This window comes from Micrasema longulum, unplaced genomic scaffold, assembly GCF_059751315.1.
Source record: "Micrasema longulum isolate JH-2025_06_02 unplaced genomic scaffold, ASM5975131v1 h1tg002829l, whole genome shotgun sequence".
Lineage (NCBI taxonomy): Eukaryota > Metazoa > Arthropoda > Insecta > Trichoptera > Brachycentridae > Micrasema > Micrasema longulum.
The window spans coordinates 98,506-121,456 of NW_028279953.1; the positions used below are offsets into that span (position 1 = coordinate 98,506).

At 29.8% G+C, this 22,951-nt stretch overlaps 1 protein-coding gene across 1 annotated transcript; it reads right to left on the reverse strand.

Annotated features, from left to right (window-relative positions):
- Positions 1–1,443: 1,443 nt before the first annotated feature.
- On the reverse strand, positions 1,444–22,884 carry LOC148271508 (maltase A1-like). Its single transcript, XM_088241309.1, has 10 exons — positions 22,782–22,884; positions 20,476–20,630; positions 16,863–16,988; positions 14,975–15,231; positions 13,281–13,479; positions 12,045–12,152; positions 9,256–9,406; positions 6,258–6,453; positions 3,157–3,297; positions 1,444–2,073 (listed from the first exon to the last, which is right to left on the reverse strand). Exons 1-10 carry the CDS (start codon positions 22,882–22,884, stop codon positions 1,938–1,940), a joined length of 1,572 nt encoding a protein of 523 aa, XP_088097435.1. The 3' UTR covers positions 1,444–1,937.
- Between the last annotated feature and the right edge of the window lie 67 nt (positions 22,885–22,951).

Here is a 22,951-nt window from a genome sequence, read left to right on the forward strand (position 1 = left end):
TATTACAATAATATTATTGTTTTAAATTTTTATTACTGCATAAATGCTATAAAACATACTGTATAGATAACTGGGTATAAAACGGTGAACTTAGTCATTGCTCCATTAAGCGATATTTATATGATTTACGTACTCAATATGTAAATAAATTCACCCACATTTATTAAATCGTGTTTATTCACGACTAGACGAGTGGTAAATGATCTCATTATTTCGGACATGGCATAATTCAAATGTTTATTTTTGACTGTACGAGTTTTAAACCCACTTATTTATAATGTTTTGTAAGGTTTTTTTTTTCAAAACAACATTTTAGGTCTTTTGTTTTAAGTTTTTTTAGTTAATATTTTGACTAGGTACCTATGAATTTTACTCCGTAGAAAATATTTAAAAAAAACTTTTTTTTCCATTTTGATAAAAAAGGAAACATTTTTTTATATTTTACCAAAACAATTTATATTTTATCAAATTTTTGTAGCCATTTTGAACAAGTTGTACACAATTGACTATTAGAAAATGGAAATCAAGTTGGGGCAGACTGGGGTTCGAGGCTCGGACCTCTAGCCCGTGAGTCCGCAACACAAGCCACGGGACCACAACTCGATTCGAATACTATACTTATTGTGTGTGGATATCTAGCCGCTTACAGCGCTAATGAGCTTTCATTTTCTGGTTTGAGTTATCCAGTAAACGATGGATCATAAACTCTGGGAATAAGGTATTCCTCTCTCTTTTATTTTTTTTCTTTTTAAAAGAAAATATTTGCGTTCTTATTATTTACTCAAATATTTCGATTATTGGGGCCTTATTCAAGGAGTTGTTAATAACTTAATTTATCATTCTATTTTTCTTGTAATATTATTAAAAATCTATGGTTTTTATAATTTTACAAATTTAATTTGAATAGATTTTTATCATAAAATTAAGAACGTGATGTTTCTTGGCAATACTATTTTATTTTATTTTTGCACCATAACAGGCCAGGAGGCCCAATTACAGTGGTGAATTACATTACAAAACACCCAGGCTTGAGAAAAATCACATTTAATTTTTGTGTTCTCACCGGGAATTGAACCCGGAACCTTCCGTCTGTGAGTCAAGCGTCTTGACCACTACACCACGGAGGCCGCCGCGATATTAATTATGTAGTCATTGGACTGATGAACTGATCATAAAACTGATCGTCGTTTTGTACCTTCATATTTATTACAAATTGCTGTTCTTACTTTGTACTTATGGAGTCCTTTTTTTAGTACTTATGGAGTCTTTTGTACGCTTTTTGACATGGACACTAGGAAGATAATGTTTTAAAATTTTGTAGTATAAATGTACTTGAATATTAACAAGAAATCGAAGATAAAATAAAGTTACATAGATTAATGTGAAAAGAAATGAAAACCAAAAATACATTTTTTTCAAAATTTGTTTATTATTTGAGTACGATATTTCATTACTTATTAAAAATGAAGTTCTGTCAAGTGTTTTTAATCTCATGTAAAAAATATTAAAAGGAAAATCGAGTAGAGATAAGTTCGCCTCATAGTCCAGAGGTAAGATCGTATGCCTACCATGCTTAAAGTCTTCGGTTCAATTTTTGGGAAGGTTGACGTTAAACATCAATACATTTTAAAGGTGGTTCGATGGTGCAATATTCCATTCATATTTCCTGAACTGACGCCTGAAGCATTTATTGCCATCTATATGCAAAATGATCTACGTTTGTATGTTTGATAATATGCTGCAATTAGAGTACCAATTTAGTGCTCTTTGCACCCCTGTGGATAGGGAAATGATAGCGATTTTTTTATAGAATCACCCGCTTTTTTCGTTATTGTAAAAATACAGTGCAGCACAAATAATGTGTTTATTTTTTTAGTGTTCGTCAGTTTTAACTCTGTCTAAAACTCCGGTGCTTAGCAAATTTACCCACTTTTTTATTAATTTGTTAGAATTGTATTTATTACGATACTAATAATAACACTGTATATTGAATTCGTTTTTCTCGCCACAGAAGACAAAAGTACCAGAGACTCGTATGGATCCAAATCTAGTAACCCAGTGTCAATAATATCCCTTAAACAAAAAAACATGCATTTTATACATTATCCAATCGAGTTAGAGAAAAATAAAATTTATTAGAATATTTTACTGTATGAAATACTAATTTAGTTTATTTTTATTTGAATTACTAAACGATCTCTTGAACTGTCCATTGTTTTTAAATAGGTTCAACATTTGCATACCAAATCGCAGCACTAGAATCTGCAAATTATTTACTCGTAATTTTAATAGTACACCCTGGACATTATCCAAAGAAATAGTTACAATTTAGTATGTTGATAGTATTAATATACTTATATTGTGATTATTTTTACATTGCTTTTTTATTAATTCTTCTTGTACGTTAAAAAGCGTTGAAATTTTAGCATTAACGGGATTTATGTTTGAATACTTATACTTTCTTAGCTTCATAGAAAATATTCAAAATTGACATTTATTTAAACACAGAGAGAAAAATATTTATATTTAGCCAGATCATAAGCCCTGTTAGAGCCAATACTTATTATTATCTTCTCAAAAACATTTTGTTTCACGATAATAATAGGAAATTATCTTTAATTTTTTATATCAGTATGTAAATAATATCTTTGTCGGTCACTTATAATTGAATGTTTCGAAAAAAAACAAACATTTTTGTACGGAAAAATCTATTTTACTTTAAGGACAATCGAAGAAAACTTTGTTACCTTGCTTTTTTATTTTAATTGGGGATAAGGAGATGAAATCCCTTATTTGAAAATATTATGACAAAAGAATATCATTTAACTTAAAATAATAGTATCCCAGCTTTTACTTTAATACTCGTAAAAGAAACATTTTTCTTCGTGTGATTAACCCAAATATTTCAATTTTAGGGGCAGTTCTCAACGAGTTGTAAATAACTTCCTATTCAAGAATCAAGTAGTGGTAGAGCGGGGTTTGAACCCGAGACCTCTGATCAGTGAGTCCGCGACACTAGCCTTGAGACCGCAACTCGATTCACAACCTTTTTATCTCACATAATGATATTTTTATTGCTGAGGCAAGAACAGAGAGATAATGCAGGATTATAAAGCTAATTTTAATTTTAGGAAAATGTAAAATGTATTTATTTACTCAGCCTTTTTCCTTGAGTCGATACTGGCCTCAACGATAGTTAGTCTGTCTTCGAGTTTGTCGAAACTTTTTAGATTAACTTTCTGTCTTTTTTTTCCAATATTACTTACAACAACATACGAATCATGTCCACGAAGAGACCTAAAATACAATTTAATTAGATCCTGAGATGTGGGAAATAGGGAAATCTAGGAACGTACTTAAAAATAACTTGACCTTGTTTTATCTATATTATATAATAAGAGTACATTGCCACGTTTCAGGAGTTCAGGAATTATGACCATGCGATGAGTTTTTTAGTTCGAACGTCCGAAATGAAGAACTTATATCTGCTTACTGTAAAATTATTCGATTAATTTCTGTACATAGCCGTGGTGTAGAAATATTGCCGTTTTAAAAAGTCGTAGCGTTGTTGAATCAATTTATTTATGATTTATGTCTATATTTTCATTTATTTTATTATAACTATTTTTTTTTGCGCCACAACTGGCCAAGAGGCCTAACTATAGCACCCAGGCTTGAAAAAAAAGCATATGTTTATTTTTGTATTCTCACCAAGAATCAAAAACTATGGCCTTATGCTGTAAATAATTCGTTTCGTAAATTCATTCGTATAGTATGAGATGGAACGAGAGCGAAATGTGGTTTTGATTGCGTTAGAATGAGATGGATATATGACAAACGAACGAACTTACAAAACGAAATTGTGACAGAATAAGCCTGCAGGAACCTTCTGTGTGTGACACTCAAGTGTCTTAACCACTACACGACAGAGGCCACCACCTTTATACTATCTGTGTACGTTTTTGTTTTTTTACGATTTCTTTCATTTTAACACACATAATCTTTTTAATAGAAAATAAAACTAAATGCTCAAAGAAAACAATTTTCAAAAGCGATGCTTTCGTGTTCATTTTATAAAGACAGTAAATAATTTAGAAAAACGATTGTGTTTAAAAATCGTATATTTTTATAGAAATGCTTGATGTATACTTAGCGTCTTATAAAGACCAAAAGAGGGAAGCATAAAATAGGTCATTTGATTTTCATACTCATACCCTTTTCTATAACTAATATCACACAGAGCGCTGCATTAGCTCACTAATTGTAGCTTATCGTGATAATTTATTACACAATAGCAAAGCAATTCTTACATTTCAAAAGCCGACTTAGAAAAACGTTGTACCTGCGTAATGATTCATTACATTGTAAGCATACTTGACAAGCTTTAACGCTTTACTTCAACTTATTTGTTTTAAATTTATTTATTTTATTTATTTATTCACACATGCAAAGAAACAAATAAAAAACGTATCCCTTACTCTTTGAAACCAAAAACCATGTGTTGATGGATATATTATTAAATAGTTTTCAACAGAATACGTAACAAAAATACAATACAATATTTGAGTTTGTCCAAATGCCCAAATGTCCAAATTTCACCCCCTCGGGAGTCATTAAGATTAACAAATTACAACAGGGATGGAGAATACCTTAAAAAAGGAAATATGGAAGTCTAGGCATTTACAGGGCTTATGACCTGTCATTGGCTGGTTTAAGTGGCCACTTTACACACTGTGTAACATTCACCATTTTGCCTATGTTTGAACATCCATATTTCTTCAATTCTTCCATTTGTTGATTTTAGTGACTGAATTATTTCACATACTAGGCAACGCCTGAAAACAATTTTCCAATTTTTAAACTTCTTCTTGGACCAGTTGGTTTCATTACAATATTTGAGTTTGTTCAAATGTGTAAATGCCTAGACTTCCATATTCCCTTATTTAAGGTATTCTCCATCCCTGTTGTAATTTGTTAAAAAAAATATTTGAAAAAATGGTGCACCACCATTTTCATTAAAAAATCCTCGCGTACTAAATGCTATTGCTGGAAAAATCAACAAGAAATATTAGTTTTAAAATAGTTTTACAATGCGAAACAGCGCTATCTCTGGACTTTCTGAAGTTTAAGACCTATCATCTCACTTTGATTTACAATGCAGTGTCCTGTGTACAATTAGGTGCGGATAGCGGATGACATAACTGTGGCGAGCCGTGATTTATTTTATAAGTAATCTACAAAAAATGCTCATTAATATAAGTACATAATATGTAAGTAATATAATTTAAATAATACTATTTTTTCTGTGGTTCTGTGAAAATCAACTTAAACAATCATTATTATCAACCACGCGATAAACGTAGCTTTATTATACACTATTTTAATACCATACTTGTTTCATTAACAAAACCACAATGACATTCAGCAGTAACTGTCAACACTGAGCACTGGCCGATTCCTTTTAAAATGAATAATGTCAAAAACGGCCCCTGCTAACGCCACATGTCCTATATGATACATAATATTTATTACAACGGTATCCTATCAAAGAAAATGTTTGAAATACTAGTTTTCAAATAGAGAATCGTCAAATATTTCGTAATCTGCAAGCTTGTTTTAGTTCTAATAAATCTGAGTTAAGGATGTAAAATATAGTGTACTTTTTTGTATGGAGTAATAAACTGAGGTAATAGGTTAGTTTCATATTTCACTAAGAACGGGCTGTGCGCTGGACGCCTTTCATAGATATTTTTCTGTAGGAATATATAAACGGTGGTAGTGATTTTTAATAAAAAACAATTATTTTATTTATTTTCGCATAAACATATTTACTATAAAACATTACCATCGAAATTAAAATATAATGGTAATCTGTGTATAATCGCCTCTTTTGACGATTCGCCCTTGTGACATAGTATGATGTTTGTTAAACAAGGAATTTGTTGATAATCAATTAATTGATAGAAACATTATTCATTTTAATAAAATAAATAAAACAACTTTGTTTTTAACCACTAATTTTTATTTTTCACCGACCGGTTTCAAAGCAAACAAGCTTCTTTGTCAAGGTTTATGTAACTAATGAATTGATTCCTTTTTATTTTATTTCTATCATGTTCACTAAATACTACACGTGGACCCAATAAATCAAGTGTTTTTTTTTTCTTTCACGGGTGGTAATTTGATATCATTATTTGAATAACCACAAAGTTAGTGCTTCAAATATAAACTTTATATTATTCATTTTGATAACTTACCTTAAAAAAGCAAACACTTCATCATTAAAAGCGATTGATTCATATTTCCCATGCAAAAACGTCGATAGTGATCTAAGCTTAACACATTGTTGATAAATTTTGTAGTGACTTCTTTTCATAGATTTTTGTTTGTGTAAATTAACCATTTTATAATTTTTATTGATTGGAAGCCATGTTCTATCATTGGAAGAAAATCCTGAAAACATTAAATTACACTATAAGAAGAAGCACCAATCCAGCCAACAATTCTTAAAGATAAGAAGATTACAATGGTTGGGCCATGTGCACAGAATGAATGATAATCGTACCACGAAATAGATTCTCTAAATGAAGCAGAGGCAGACTAAAATTAAAATGACTGGATAATATGGAAAGTGACATTAGAGCAATTGGCTTGACAAGCTGGAGAAGAGACGCAGGGTGCAGGGAGGAATGGAGACAGATTCTGGAGGAGGCCAGGGCCCATGACGGGTTGTAGCGCAACTGTTGATGACGATAAGAAAAACCATTCGCAAAACTACTATAATACTATTCAATATCCTTAATATGATCGAGTATATTTATTCTAGGGATTAGAAAAATACTAAATTTGACCATATAGGGGAATAGACTTTGTTTTTAGACTTTTCTACACCTTTGAGGTTTTATAAAACAGTCATCTCTTACTTTTCATAAATTTTTAAGTTATTATTCAATTATTGAATATATCAACTGTTTTATTACCTTATGTTTACGTGTATGTAACGAAAAAAGTATGCGTATAATTATTAGAAATGTGTGTGTTATTATTTATTATACTAACATTATAAAGTTCATGAAAGTCAAAACAAAATTGATTGAGGTGTAGTAAAATTACTGAATTAAAGTAATCCAGACATTTTGAAAAGTAATAATTTGATTACGGTTAATTAATATACTGTGGATTATTATTTAAAGTACAAAATTTTGAGTTTGTCAAAATGTTTTCTCGACAAAAGACTGGATTTCACCCCCAAGGAAGTCATTAAGATAAAAAAATTACAACAAGGATGGAGAACATTGTAGAGAAGGAAATATAGAAGTCTAAGTATTTACAGGGCTTATGACATGTCATTGGCTGGTTTAAGTGGTCACTTAAACGAGCCAATAACAGATCATAAGCCCTGTAAATGCGTAAACTTCCATATTCCCTTCTCTAAAATGTTCTCTAATCCCTTTTGAAATTTGTTAATATTATTTTAATTCTTAAGAAGATTTCGATTGGTAGTTCATTTTTTTATATTTAAAACAAATAAGACAAATATTCGATATGTTTTGCAAACAAACCTTTAATCTTAAAAATCCTTTAGAGAACATTTACTTTATTTTTGAATAATGGTTTTAATACAAAATAGCGATTTAACTTTACGGCAAGCTTTGCTAATCATTTATTGACCATTGAGTGCTTTTTAATGAGTAGGCATCTTGAATTAATAATCTGTTCTTTACACGAGGAAAAGCGCTCGAAATAATTTATTAATCAACAATATTTTGAGTTTGTCCAAATTTTTGTAGACAAGGACTGGATTCAACTCCCTGGGGAGCTGTTTATATTAACATATTACAACAGAGATGAAGAACATTTAAGAAAAGGTAATAGATGCCTAGACTTATATATTACAAATAAGACAAATATTCGATATGTTTTGCAAACAAACTTTTATTCTTAAAAATCCTTTAGAGAACATTTACTTTATTTTTGAGTAATGGTTTTCATACAAAATAGCGATTCAACTTTACGGTAAGCTTTGCTTATCATTTATTGACCATTGAGTGCTTTTTAATGAGTAGGCATCTTGAATTAATAATCTGTTCTTTACACGAGGAAAAGCGCTCGAAATAATTTATTAATCAACAATATTTTGAGTTTGTCCAAATTTTTGTAGACAAGGACTGGATTCAACTCCCTGGGGAGCTGTTTATATTAACATATTACAACAGAGATGAAGAACATTTAAGAAAAGGTAATAGATGCCTAGACTTATATATTACCTTTTCTTAAATGTTCTTCATCTCTGTTGTAATATGTTAATATAAACAGCTCCCCAGGAAGTTGAATCCAGTCTTTGTCTACAAAAGTTTGGACAAACTCAAAATATTGTTGATAAATTACCTGGTCCATGAAGAAGTATAGAAATTGAAAAAATAACATTTTCAGGCGTTGCCTAGTATGTAGGTGATATAATTCAATTAGATGAATCTCACCCGCATAAATAAAGGTTTCAGCTCTTTAACTTCACAAACATCAACAGATGAAAGAATTGAAGGAATATAGATGTTCAAATATAGGCAGAATGGTGAATGTTACACAGTGTGTAAAGTGGCCACTTAAACCAGCCATTGACAGGTCATAAGCCCTGTAGATGCCTAGACTTCTATTTTACCTTTTCTTAAATGTTCTTCATCTCTGTTGTAATATGTTAATTTATTAATCTTAACCATGCAGTATGAGAGTAGAGTTTTATGTTGAATGTCTACAAAAAAATATTGTTTTTATTTTTAGATCTGAATATACCAAATATGGTAATTTTTCAGCTATTATAAAAAAAATCACCCAGAATTGTAAGAAAGATACTTTTCATAATATTTTTTTATCAGAAATTTAAGCTAATCTTTCATTTTTTATTTTATTGGTTTTTTCTTAATTTATATTAAAAATGTATGCCTAGTAAGAGAAGCCCCTTAAATCTATTTGTGTATTTTACTACAAAAATTTTATTTTATTTGTTTACACCATAACAGGCCAAATTCCTTAACGAATACAAAATGCTTTAAAAAGGTTTTTTTTTTTATTTTCGTGATCTTATCAGGAATCAAACCCGCGACTGCGATGCGTAAAACACAGGCATATTCGCCATGTATCATAAAAGTTGTGTATTACCTACTAATCTTAGTATTTAAAGAATTATCAAGCAAACCGCATCGAAACGTTATTAACTACCTATTAGGATTAAATTTCATTATCAGATGTTTAAATTACCTGCATTCACTTCTCCACTCCATTGAAATGGAGTCCTTACAGGATCTCGGGATTTCTTCCAATAGTTGACAGGATCGTCTGTATTACAAGCGAGTGGATCCACTGTATCCTTCCAACTTATTTCTGTATCCACCATGCCTATTTCTTCACCCTATTCAAGTTTCAAAATATTAAAATCACTGCAAAAAAACTGCGTTTACAGTTTACTGGGAATTTGATGAGATATATAAAATTGTAAATATGACATTTTCAATTAAAGAATAATAAAAAAACATCTAGACAAACCCTTGGAACTTGTTTTGCTTTGTTTGACTTTAATCATCTCTGTAACAACACTTTATAATATAAGTTTACTATCAAATATTTAAAAATTTGTATTATTTTTAAAATTGTAACAAATTTATTACCGCAATTTACATTTCAAAATATACAATACCTTAACTGAGTAGTAAACGTATACGTACATATTTTTTGTTTTAGCTGGTAAGTCATCTAAACTGCGTAACTAGGGATAGCTTTCTTATTCTAAGGCAGTAAATTATGTATATTTTAAAGTTATTTTTGTCATAAATATCATTTACTTAATTAAATCATTTTTATCCATTTTAATCGTTTTTTAAACTTAAAGTTAAGACATAATACAAAAAAAAAATATTTATAAATAAGATACACGTTTATACTGTATTATTACTAGAGCACACATAAGGATATGTTTATGTGTGCCCTAATTCCAGATATAATTTAAATTATAAATGTACTCAAAAATATAGAACACAAATATCTAAATCCTTTGTCATAACCTTTAAAACTAGAAATCAATTTATCGATCTATTTGAATACACCCGTCAAAATAAATAAATTTACAAAAATAAGTATTAAAATGCCAGCTTCCCTGTATTAAGAAAGTAAATATATTTTCATTTTAAAGATAAATAAAAAAAAAACTATTACAATTTTATTATTATTATAAGAGCACAAATAAAAATATGTTTATGTGTGCCCTACTTCCAGATTTAAAAGTAATTAGTAAATATACCTCGAATACCTTAATCCTAAGTCATTACCAGTAAAACTATAAAATCAACTTACGTCCTTCTATATCAGACAACAACTTCTCTGACCTCCCCCTGACCGATACATATTAAAAATGCAGTCGACACCTTCGTCAGCCAGGCAATCCAACCACACTTTCATGAATCTGGGATTAGGTTATACATCCTTGGGTTTATATAGTATTGCTGCCTTTGAACCAAAAAATATTATCTCCTCTCTGTAAAATTAGATCCTTATTGAAGTGCCTAGTATTATGACCATAGCAAATCTGAATGGTGTGGTGGTCCCGTGACTAGTATCTTGGACTCACGGCTCAAAGGTCATTGGTTCGAATTCCCCTCTACCCTAACTCGATTCCCATTTTCTAATAATCGTATGAAATATGAATAGTATGAAACCAATCCATAATACAATGGTTTTAGTTCTTTTATCCTTAGTATATTTCTTAAAGGAATGAAAAAAAATATCATACTGGTCATTTTATTAAAAATTTATTCAGTTTGTAGGTTCCATCTTATGAACTTATCTATTTTTGAACCCAAATATTTTACTCTAGTTACGTTTTTTAATATTGTAGATTTATAATTTACACTATTTATGCAATGATGCTATTTTAATTCATATCCGGAGTTTGTTTGTCCTATCGAAGTTGCGCTAAAACTGATAAAACTTCGTTTTGTCTGCATTGAGAATAAGCAAATTGTCGTTTAACCATTTTTTTAGCCTCATCATATCTTTGTCGGCTTTATCATGAACTTTAGCTCAATTTGGGGCACTATATATAAATACTGTATGAACAACAAAAGATATTATTTGTCCAAGAGATTCACTCTTACCAAACCCGTCAATATATACTAATAACAGCAGCGGTCCAAATATACTCCTTGATGAACACCATAGTCTAACAAAGCAACATCACTAGTTTATCGCCAATTTTTACTTTTTGTGATCTATTGGATACAAAATTTCTAAACCAATCCAGGATCATTGCCTGAATACCCATATTTCATAATATTTATATAAGTTTTTTATGAGAAATGGTATCAAATGCCTCTGCTTAATCTGGGAATACCGCTAAGAATCTCTTACTTTTATCTATAGATGTAATTGTCTCGGTTGACTTAACTATGGCGTTTGCTGTGCTTAACCCTGCCCGAAATTTGAACTGATTATTAGACAGTAAGTTGTTATGCTCTAAGAAATAGCTTTATCTTTGTTTAACTATTTTATCTATTATTTTTAAGATATTATTTAGTCATGAAGTGGGTCGATAGTTTTAGATTAAGTGTTTATAATCATTTTTGAAGATAAGTATAATAAAAGATTCCTTCAAGTGCCTAGGAAATATTCCTGTATTAAAGCTGAGATTATATATGTAAGCCAGTGGAGCTGCAATGTGACTCCGAATTGATTTTAGTAGTTTTGAGCGAATATTATCTGGTTCTGTAGTGTTACTCAATTTGAGATCATTTATTGTCTTTATTTACTTCTGTGAAATCGTGTTATTTTTAAAAACTATATATTTTATCTGTTTAATAAATATCTGATATCCACATCACCCACAATTTTTTTATTTATTTTTATGTTGGTTTTTTTTATTTTGCAAAAAAACGGATTTTATTTTTTTTAAATTTGGTTTTCACGGTAAATTTACTTCTTGAAAATCTAATGTTGTGTCGAATCTCAATCGAATAATAACGACAATTTTTTATGATTAACTCAAAATGTATTCTTACAGAGTACGTAACAGCAATTCCTGGTAGCAAAAGAACCAACATATTCATCCCATCAATCCTCTGTTCTCCGTACCGAGACCCAATTCTTGAGTTGTCATGATTTCCAATCTGTAAATAATAAAATCAGTGCAAGTATTCGTTTACTTTATGGTGTAGATTTTGTTTTTACATAGCACTTATTGGTATTTTAAATACATGTTTAATAAAAATTGATATTAATTATTATTAATAATTATAACAATTTTCATTGTTATTATTTATTCTTATTTCGTAAAACTATTTTTTGTCAACAGTATCATTGCAAAGTTTTCAAGGTTTTGACGCTATTCAGCCGCCCTTACGGAAAAAGTTCATTCTTGGATTATTCAACACGAAGTTAGCTTTAGTTTACAGCAAAACAATAGGCCGTAGGTACTCAGGTCGAGAACCGCAAGCGCAGTGACGGAACCGTCCGTTACACGCTGTTGTTAAACTGGAAATTTGCAACGCTTTTGTTATATGGAATAGAGTGAAATGGCGTCTCTACAGCTGAAGCGCATTATTACTCGGGGTTTTGTGAGAATTTTTAAGGGTTTCTTTGCTAGTGTTTTTTTTTTACTCAGAGTAGTTTTGTTATTTGACTGTGTGTATTTGATATAAGTTGAAATTTGGAATGCTGCCAAGTGCCAAGGGGTACTTTTTTAGTTGTGTTGAATGTATGCATTAAATAGATTGAACTACCGTGAAATAAAAGCTTTTTATGGCTTGATTATCACGGTTCATCTTAACATATATACTAAATAAATATATATTAAAATATGTATATATATATATATATATACACATATCTGTAAAACAAGAGAAAAACAGCTCTTGTCATCACAAATAATCTGTGGAAAGGGCGGACAGTTACATTGTGTACAGCACCATTATGAGAGAGTGCCTTCCTCAAAAGCGCTTTACTCTTAAAACATTTCTATTATCAGTGATAATAATTTAGTTTGAAACGTAAAACGGACATTTGACATTTACATTTAAATTTTCTTAAACGCCAAATTCCTCAACGTTAAAACATTTCAAATATACATAATTAATTTAAATTACGGAAATACATAACCTAATTACAATTTTTTAGGGTCGTTTATAAAATTAGACATTTTTTCTTGTACTAGTTATATAGAGAATAGCCTCAAAATTGTAATATTTTACTTAAACATAGTAAGGTTTCTTTTCTTTATTTAAAAATAAAAAACTTACGACCCAATTGGCTATTTTGCCATGCGGCATGTAAGCCAACCATCTGTCAATTAAATATTTGATGTCTCTGGCAGATGACGATCCATCGATTTCAGAAACTAATCCAAAGTTGAAAGGAACGTGCGCTCCTTCTGTTGTAGAGTTCCCGTAGTACTTCATCGTCATTTTGATATCAGCGTAGGCCTCTGTCATCATCAATCTGATACAAAAAAAAGGGTTTTAAAAATAGCAAGATGCTACACAAACATTATCATTCCCTCATCTAACCTAGTGATATGCTAGTCATTACATAAGTTAATAAATTTGTAATACATATTAATGAAAATTTTCAAAATTTTTCACCGTGGAATGTCCAGGAAATATGAAATATTGCAAAAAAAAACAATCACGCATGGTAGGCAAACGCACTGACCAGTATGCTATGAGGCGAACTAATCTCCACTCGACTTTTTTTATTTTTTTTTTTCCGAACAGTAGCATCGCGTCAAAAACACTCGTCCAAGGTTCTGCTTTTCACGCTCAAAATGTCATACTTTATTCCGCGCGGACACGGTGAAAGTACATTTCTCCACACAACCGAAACCGTTTTAAGAAGCGTGGGTCTTTCTATTTGTTTTTTGTCAATAAACGAGTTTTTCTTTCGGTATTTTCAATTTTATGTATCGCGATTTTTAATGAATTTAAAACTTTACAACTTTCACGTGTGTTTGGCAACTTTAGCACTGTGGGTTCTTGTTGACACATAATAAATGGGATGACTTATAAACTTATCCATGTTGATTGAATCCCATATTTTTTTTATACAAAAAAATGTTATGGCAATCATTGCCATCCTGTGGAACACTCTTATCAATTAAACAAAATATGCGTTTAATCTAAACAATTAAACTTATTAAAAAGGCAATATTTTATATTTTTATTAAACAAAATACTTTAAATACTTGTACCTACTATTGACTCAGTGTTATGTGCCTCTTGAAGCACAATATTTTGTCTTTTTTTTGGCGAGGAACCGTATTTAAATAACAAAATACTAAAATTATATATAATATAATAAAAACTTAAATGACTTAAGTGATTTAATTGTTTGTAACATATTAAATTAAATTATTAAATATTTTGAACAAATTGTATATTAATACATTAAACTGAATATCGAAAAACATACATGGCCGGCTAACAGAGGGCGTTGTCAAATGTTATAAAACAAAAAATACCAGACAAATCGCTTTCTTTCAACGCTTGACAACTCCCAACAAATAGGTACGTTCCGTCTAATCTCTAAAACTATTTTTCTATAAATTATTAGTACTTGTTTGTGAAAATTAAATCTCATGTAATTTGCATCGTACATCATATAATATTCATTACCTTCATAAATCTAAATAACTGTAATTAGTATTTCGTATACATAACTACATGTACAAAGCAAATGCACTGCTTTTAAAAATATGTTTTTTCATTTTTTATTTTTTTTATTTAATGCATATAATACACAATTTTATCATAGAGCACAATTATATTTTTTTATGTCCCGACTTGTTAGAAAATTCCATGTTAAGTCGGGCATCTATAGTTCAAAGGCACATTTCAATCTTTTTGGTTTTTAACTAATAAATACAATTTAAGTTTTCCAACAATAAATCAAGTATAATTTATGCATTATACCTAGTAATGTTGGAATTATTAGTTACCTTGTAACGTTGTCAGTTTTCGAAAATTCATCGAAAAGCTTCTTCCACTCATATATCATCCAATATGACTCATTGATGTTCTTTGTATAAATGTGATCCAAGTACTCGTAATCGTCAGGCATGAGATCTGGTATTCCAGACCTCGGCTCATCAGGATACCTTCCTCCGTAATCTTTTTTGTTTACTTCGAACAAAAAATTAATGGCGTCAACTCTAAATCCAGCGACTCCTTTCTTCATCCAAAAACGAATGACATTCTATAAATACAGTACAAAAATTAGGCCAAACACAACTTTTTTCATTCCAAGTAAACACGATTAGGATTACTAATAGAATTATGTGTATCCATAAGTTAAAACTTGGTTGTGGTATGTTTAAATTTTATAGACAAGCACAGTGCGTTCGAATGTTTAATAAGCCCATAAATACCTTCTGTTTATGTTCAAAGCATTAACTTTGTGGTCAAATATTTTAATTAATGTTAGTAAATATTAGCATATAACCGCTTACCGACTTTTCATGCCTATCGGTTTCGAGACGTGCACGTCTCTTCGCCAGGACACTCACTACACCAACATGCAAATACTAAAATACACTAACTTATACAGTTTCTAGATATACTTATATTTACTAACAAAGAGTCGGTGAACCAAGTAAACACAAATTAATGTCGTTTGTGTTAGAAGGCACCCTAGAATGATTTATATGAAATTTTATTGTTATCCACACATAAAGCAGAGATTTTTAAAGATTTCAATGGACTTTACCTGCTGCATTTTGTTTAAAATAATATTACAAGTTTCTAAGTAAAGTAAATAAATAATAACACGGTTCGGTAAGCAGATTATCGGGACATGTAAATACTGTATTTTACATTTTTGTAAAATAATTATTTCCTAATTATGTTTATTCTTTTGAATAAAAATAATAATAAAAACAATTAGCATTTTTCTAAATATCAGGCATTTATGCCTTGACGTAGATAAAATTATTTAAAATAATATTTTCGGGTCCATTTTTTTTTCAACGGCTGATGACTGTAATGTATTTTACTTACAGAGACAGTTAATAATTACAGTTTGCAATAGAAAATATCAAAGAGTTTTGATTTTAATTTCATTGAGGATAAATAATATAAATTTACATTATTTTCATGTTCCGATTTAAATTATTTATTGGCAATACTTGATATAAAATTTTACCAATCTGAAGATGTCGATGTGAAAGTGCTTATTGGTCAAATAAGTGAGTGGAAGTGTACCAAGTATTTTTAATTGGTAACTTAAATGTAAATATAATTTATTAATACACACCAATATTACACCCTTTTCATGTTGTTTGCTTTATGTATTTTGTAGTATTTCACAAAACGGCAACAAAGGCCTATAATAATTTTCAAAATTTCACGTTTATATATTTTTATACAAGTCAGAACAATTTAAGTAATAATCTTGTGCGATCATAGGAAAAGTTGTAAATAAATAACATTAAAATTCTAAGTGACACAGTGTGTTAAGTAATTACTGATAAGTGACTTATAAATGCCTATACTTCCGATAAAAAATATGTCTTTGTTTTTATGTTTATCTGATAACTTTGTTTTTAAAAACAATTGAACTATCACGCATCAATATGGTATAATATTTGTTTTGAGATTAAACCAATTGCACAAACTATAATGATAAATTATGCTACAGTGTAAAATGGCAAACGATTAAAAAAAGGCACTCATAAAATTTTGCTAGCATATAACACATATGAACATAATGACACTCCATTTATGTAGCAATCTTCTAAATTGTTTATTATTTCAATGGCGTAAGACCTAACAGTGGATAATTACGGTTTAATGTGATATGTTTGCATAAAGTGCACACGTTATTATTACCTTCATTTCTTGAACAACTGCTGGATTTCTGAAGTTAAGGTCGGCTTGTTGTGTGGCAAACTGATGCAGATAATACTGTCCACGCTCTTTCCTGTATTCCCAAGCAGATTTTCTAAAAGCACTTAACTGTTCGTCGGTTTTATTAATACTATTTAATTGTAATAATACAACATCTTGCCCTTTCTTACATTATTTTTTTTTAAACATTTTAAAGTAAAAATAAATTTATTTACTTTATAATATTAGAAATCAAACAATGATTTGAGTCAACTGAACACTTTATTTTATTTTTACAATATAAAAAAATATTTTTTTTAAATATATAAAAACAAAAATTTCGTGATAATTGTTTTCCCATTACCTATTAAACACTAAGCCTTGCCCTTAACTATTGGTTTTTCTCTCAATTGTGATTAATGTTCATGCTATACTTTATAAGATTATTTTTATTTTCTACTTAAGTACCTTGAATTATATAACTATATAAGGACATTCAATCAATCACATTCATTTGAAAATGCCCTAACAAGGCAAAACAGTTATCACGAAATTTCTGTTTTTAAATTTGTTTACAAAAATATTTTTTTATATTTGTAAAAATAAAATTAAGTGTTCAGTAGACTCAAATAAGTGTTTGATTTCTAATATTATAAGTTTAAATATGTAGTTCTACAAAATAAACACCAAATCAATCAATCAATTAATTTTTTACAAAATTCAATGGTTTTAATTTTTTATCATCATCATCATGATTCCCTTTTCAGACCTAATGGTGCATAGGGCACTGAATTGGTAAAACAATCGCAGAGTATCTTGTTATTTTTTGTAAAATGTAAGTAAGATGTTTGTTTTTTTACGATTGATGAATTTTATTTTTAAGTTTATCGATGATAAGAAGCGTTTTTAAGAAAATTTTTATTTAATCAAGAAATACACTTAAATACAAAAGAAGTAATAAATTTCTCCACTGTATGCTTGGTTTATTAATTTTTATGTGATTTTTTACGCGTCTTACTTTTTATTGCAGTTTACATAATAAACTTACGTGAATGTATCATGTGTTTGTATGTGTGTGTGTGTGTGTGTGTGTGTGTGTGTGTGTATGAATTTATATAAATATGTTTATAATTGTGGATTTGTGAGGGTGAAGTTTGTATGTGTGTTCACTCCTTTTTCTGTTAAATGAGTAATTTAATAATGTTTGTTATGAATTTTTGAATGTACATATTTTGCATGTGTAAATTACACCGGGGAACACAAATTTTCTTGACTTAGATCTGACACTTGTTTTTGACTCACTTATGACTTCTGAATCTAAAAATGAACCTCAGTCTATCACGTCTACACCTTTATCTACAGGATACTCTCTTTTTATCCCAAAGGTCGAACAACATATAAATACAAAGGAAAATAAAGGAAATAAATACCAAATTTACTGTTCGCATAGAATAATTTATATATTTAATACAAAGGCTATGATAAAGTTACTGTTAATCGAATTGCTATCACACAAATTGTTCAGTTCTTTTACCAAACAAAAAACATACATATTAAGGTACAAATTTTGCTCCTAACTCCGCTTTGAGCTATTGAAGAACAATCGCCATTCAGTTGATTTATTGACTCGAATCCCCAACTCCTTTAAACCGTGTACATTATGGCAATACACAAATTCTCAGTCACTTCGAAAGTATTGCAGAAATGCACTTTTTTTTGATCGGAAATTGGTTAGGTTCTTTTTTTAGCGAGTTTTTCTAGTGCAGTCTTAATGCTAGGAATTCTGAAACCTTTTTGCATAGTCCCAAATCTTGTACTAAATTATTCATATCAAGTTGATCAAACCCTTTACAAATAGAGTCATCTTTAGTTTCAAATTCATCATCGTTGGTGATCTTTACCATACTCCTATTTAATACTGGATCTGGGATGAAGAATGAGGACTGAATGTATACCTGATGGTGGGATGTTCTATTTTTTATTTGGTTTTCGTTTTCACTATACAAAAGTAATGTCACTTGAATTATTTCTGGGCTCTGTTATCTTTGTTCACATCCCTAAACTCTAGATACAATGCTTGCCTACCTTATGAGGGGCCCAAGATTTATCTTGGTCACCAATGTTCATTTTTAGATATCAAATATTAATAGTTGCGTTTGTCCATGGCTGGGAATAGAAAAACTACCCCAGATATAACAAAACACAAAGCTTGCCATGCAAAATTGCAGAGACACATATGATCTGAAGAGAAGGAAATTAGTCTGTATGTTAATTAAAACTACTAAACTCTCCTAACTCTTTGTATACTTATATAGTGTCCATGCGGCTCCACTGTGAAATCATCTCCCATCCACCATCAAAGATATTAATACATTATCTCTGTTTAAATCACATCTGAAGAAACATCTCCTTTCTCTTCCTTAATCTCTCCTCCTTTCTTTTTTTCTCTTTTTTCCTTTTTTTTCCTTTTTTCCCATTGAGTAATAGTTTTAATTTAAGGTAATTTATAAACAAATAAGCTTATTTCTATTTTTACATATCCTTGGCTTTTTAATCTTTTTTTCTATTGAATATGTTCTGTAACTTGAATTATAAAAATAAAACTTTTATTTTATAGGTTGGTTGAAAGAAATTGCCATTTGGCAATAAGCCCGCCAATGCACAAATAACATTATGTCCAAAAAGTTAAATAAATAAATATACAGACAAAAACTCAGACTCCACTTTGAAATGCGCTTCTCTTTAAAGAGCGACACACGACACCACTACGCTGTCTCAGGTGTAACTGAATAGCCTAGACAAGTACAAACCTGTCGCTAGTCTCCTACGACATCATTCACCCCGCCCTGCCCGCGCCCCGATCGAGGGAGGTTTACTGTAGCTAATAGGAGAGCCCTAGCTCTTTCAATGATCCGATGTATGTTGTCCGAGTTGTCATGGTAGAAGAAAACTAACTACAGTTTTAAAATCAACATGCCTATTTAACTTTAAAACAGCTGAAAAACTGAACTAAAAAAAATTTTTGTTAAAAATTGTTCCTCAGTGTTATGTAGTTATAAGGTAATGATATTCTCCCGAGATGAGTTGTTTTATAAAATACACATAAGAAATATTGTGAAAATTTACTTATGTAAACATGTGTATTTTTAAAAACTAGGCTATCAGTTCTACCCGGTTTTCTTTTTAAAAAACTCGTCTAAGGAAAGGTGCAAACTGGAAAGTGAATAACTGTGCATATTTTTATCAAATGTTTTATTACAGCTAACAGGGATCTTCTCCGAATTTCGTTGTTATTTCTGCTGTTTAATTTTTACTCTAAAATTCTTCGTTTTTGTTGTATTTGCTTATATTTTTTTTAATAACATAAATTCTTCTGCTTAAAAATACTTATACACATTTCTCTAAGCTAAGAAATATTGCAATGAATATTAACCCCTTTATCAATATTAAATACATGTCGGTGATGTCTAGAATCAAACTTCGATTCTTCTTCTTCAAAGACCTCGGGCATGATAGAAAGGCACATTAACCACTTCACCGTGAGTGAGTGAGCAGTGACCCAGGTCAACATTTAATTAGATAAACATAATTAATACCATTTATTGTGATCACGTACCCAGTTATTTGGTGGTCTTCTCTGCCCATTCACTATGACAGGATTCTCCCATACGAACCAATCTGCATAAGGACTGTTCACATTCAAGGATTGTTTAAACCACTCGCCCTCCGTACTGGCGTGGTTTGGTACAAAATCCATAACTATCTTGATATCTGTGTGAATAATATATTAATACATGAGTTCTCTATCTTCGCCCGCCCTAGGCGGAATGATTAGAATTAATTTGATTATTCCAGGACATGCCTCACCTTAAAATGGTATATCTTATATATTATTATTATAAAACAAAGCACTCAGGGTATTTTCGTATAAATAACTGATTTATACGAAATATCTCTGTAAAAATATCTAATTACTGATAAAATTTCGCATTATTTAATTTTCATGTGGGTACGTAGGATAGGTGCTATAGTAAATGAACATGCTACAGTAATTGTACATTCTAAATTTAATGGTAGAAAATAAATCGATTTAATACGTCCTTTTTAAGAAAAAACACACAACAAAGTGTCTATTTTATGGTTGAGACAAATTGTTAATTTAATTTATTTTTGACCATTAGATTTAATGTGTCCAATTACTATAGCATTTCTAATTAATATAGTACCCACAAACATTAATTGTTAGTTAGAAAATCGATGAAGTTTTCAAGGTCTTTAAAATAATGCTTTCTATTTAAAATTATTTTACATTTTCGATTAGATTTATTTGAAAACTTATTCTTTGATTGATTCATTAATTCTTTCGATGTATGCATTTTAACTAAAAAAAATGGCAGAACTTTTTATTTTCACCATATACGATATGCAAAATATAATTTTACAAAATTACAGTCAATAAATAAACGTAATTGATTGAGGAAGTTCAGTGCTATGGGAAATTCGATATTAATAATGTTTTCTTACACGCGGTAAAAAATAGAGCATTAAATGGAGCGACGAAGTTTCTCGATAATGTATGAAAAAAGACTACTGCGAATGACGTCACAAGTTCTTGTGAATCAACCGAACGATTATAGCGTTGACATGTGTTGTGATAAATTTCTGATTTCCAGGAAGTTATTTTTTTCAACATTTATTAAAACTTTGATAGCTACGGGGCTCTACTTTTAAATATAATAACAACTCACTGACGAGAACTAGTGACACCACGGGCGAATTAATTTTATAAATGCAACATTTATAAAAATCGTAATACGATACATTTGAATTTTGGGCTACTTTGAAAGTCTATTAACTAATAAAAAAAAATAAAAAAACACCAAACTTCTTTATTGTTTAGTTGAAACTTATTTCTGGCGCTAAAGTTTCAGGTTCAATTATCGATAAGATCACAATAAGTAAATAAGATTTTTATCATGGCTAAGTGTTTCTAAATTCACTGTTATTCTTTTAGTAAATAATTTTAAAAAAACAGTTGAAAGAATAATGCAAAATTAGATACACGGAAGACATTCATACTAAAAATTCATAAATAAATAATTGTTTATAACCACTTACAGACTTTTCTATGTGCACCGGTTTTAAGATGCAACCGTCTTTTCGTCTTGATAATAATTACACTAAGGTGCTAATCTTACTATATAAGTGATTATATCCAATTATTAACTAATATTCAACAAAATATTTGACCACAAAGTTAATGCTTTAATTTTTTTTTTAAAAGCGTTACTAAATAATCTATAAATTACGTAGCAGATACCCAAGTTTTTTTTCGAATTGCCTCTTTTAAAAAAGAAACAAATCTAATAAACTCTTCATTTTTTAAGATAGCATACGTTAATCTATATTCGAACCGGGTTGTGGTTCAGTGGTAGAGTCGTAGACTCACAAAATAAAGGTGCGAGATTCGAATCCCGATTTCCCACCATTTGATTCCTATTTTTATATCACAGTTATTTGAGAATTGTAGAAAACAGCTTCACACTTGAAAAATCTACGTAAATAAAAATAATGCGAATTTTTCTCTTTTTAAAGTGAAACACTTTTTAAAAAAAATCTTTAACAGTCGTGACAGCTCAGATCACCCACAATTCAGTACAGGGACATAAAAATAAATTTATTTTCTCAAGACATTGTAAACTTGAATTTTCACTTATGAACGACATGTCTGAACTGTAATAGCCGTAAATCTATTTGATACATTTAAAGCGTTACTTTAAGTGTGTAAAAATATTCCATCTTTTAACAACAACAAAAATAGACTCAAAATTTCGAGTAATACTTTTTGGTTTTCTTTTTTTGTATGACTTGTAAACAAAGAAGACTGGCGTTTTTATTGATGGAGATAAGCTAAAAATATACCCATTTCCTTCGCTTTCCTTAGAAGTTCCTCAAAATCTTCCATTGTTCCATATTCGGGTTGGATGTCGTAAAAGTCTGATATGTCGTATCCAAAGTCGTACATAGGGGACTTGTATATTGGAGAAATCCAAGTTGAACTAATCCCAGAATCCTTCAAATGGCGTAATTTG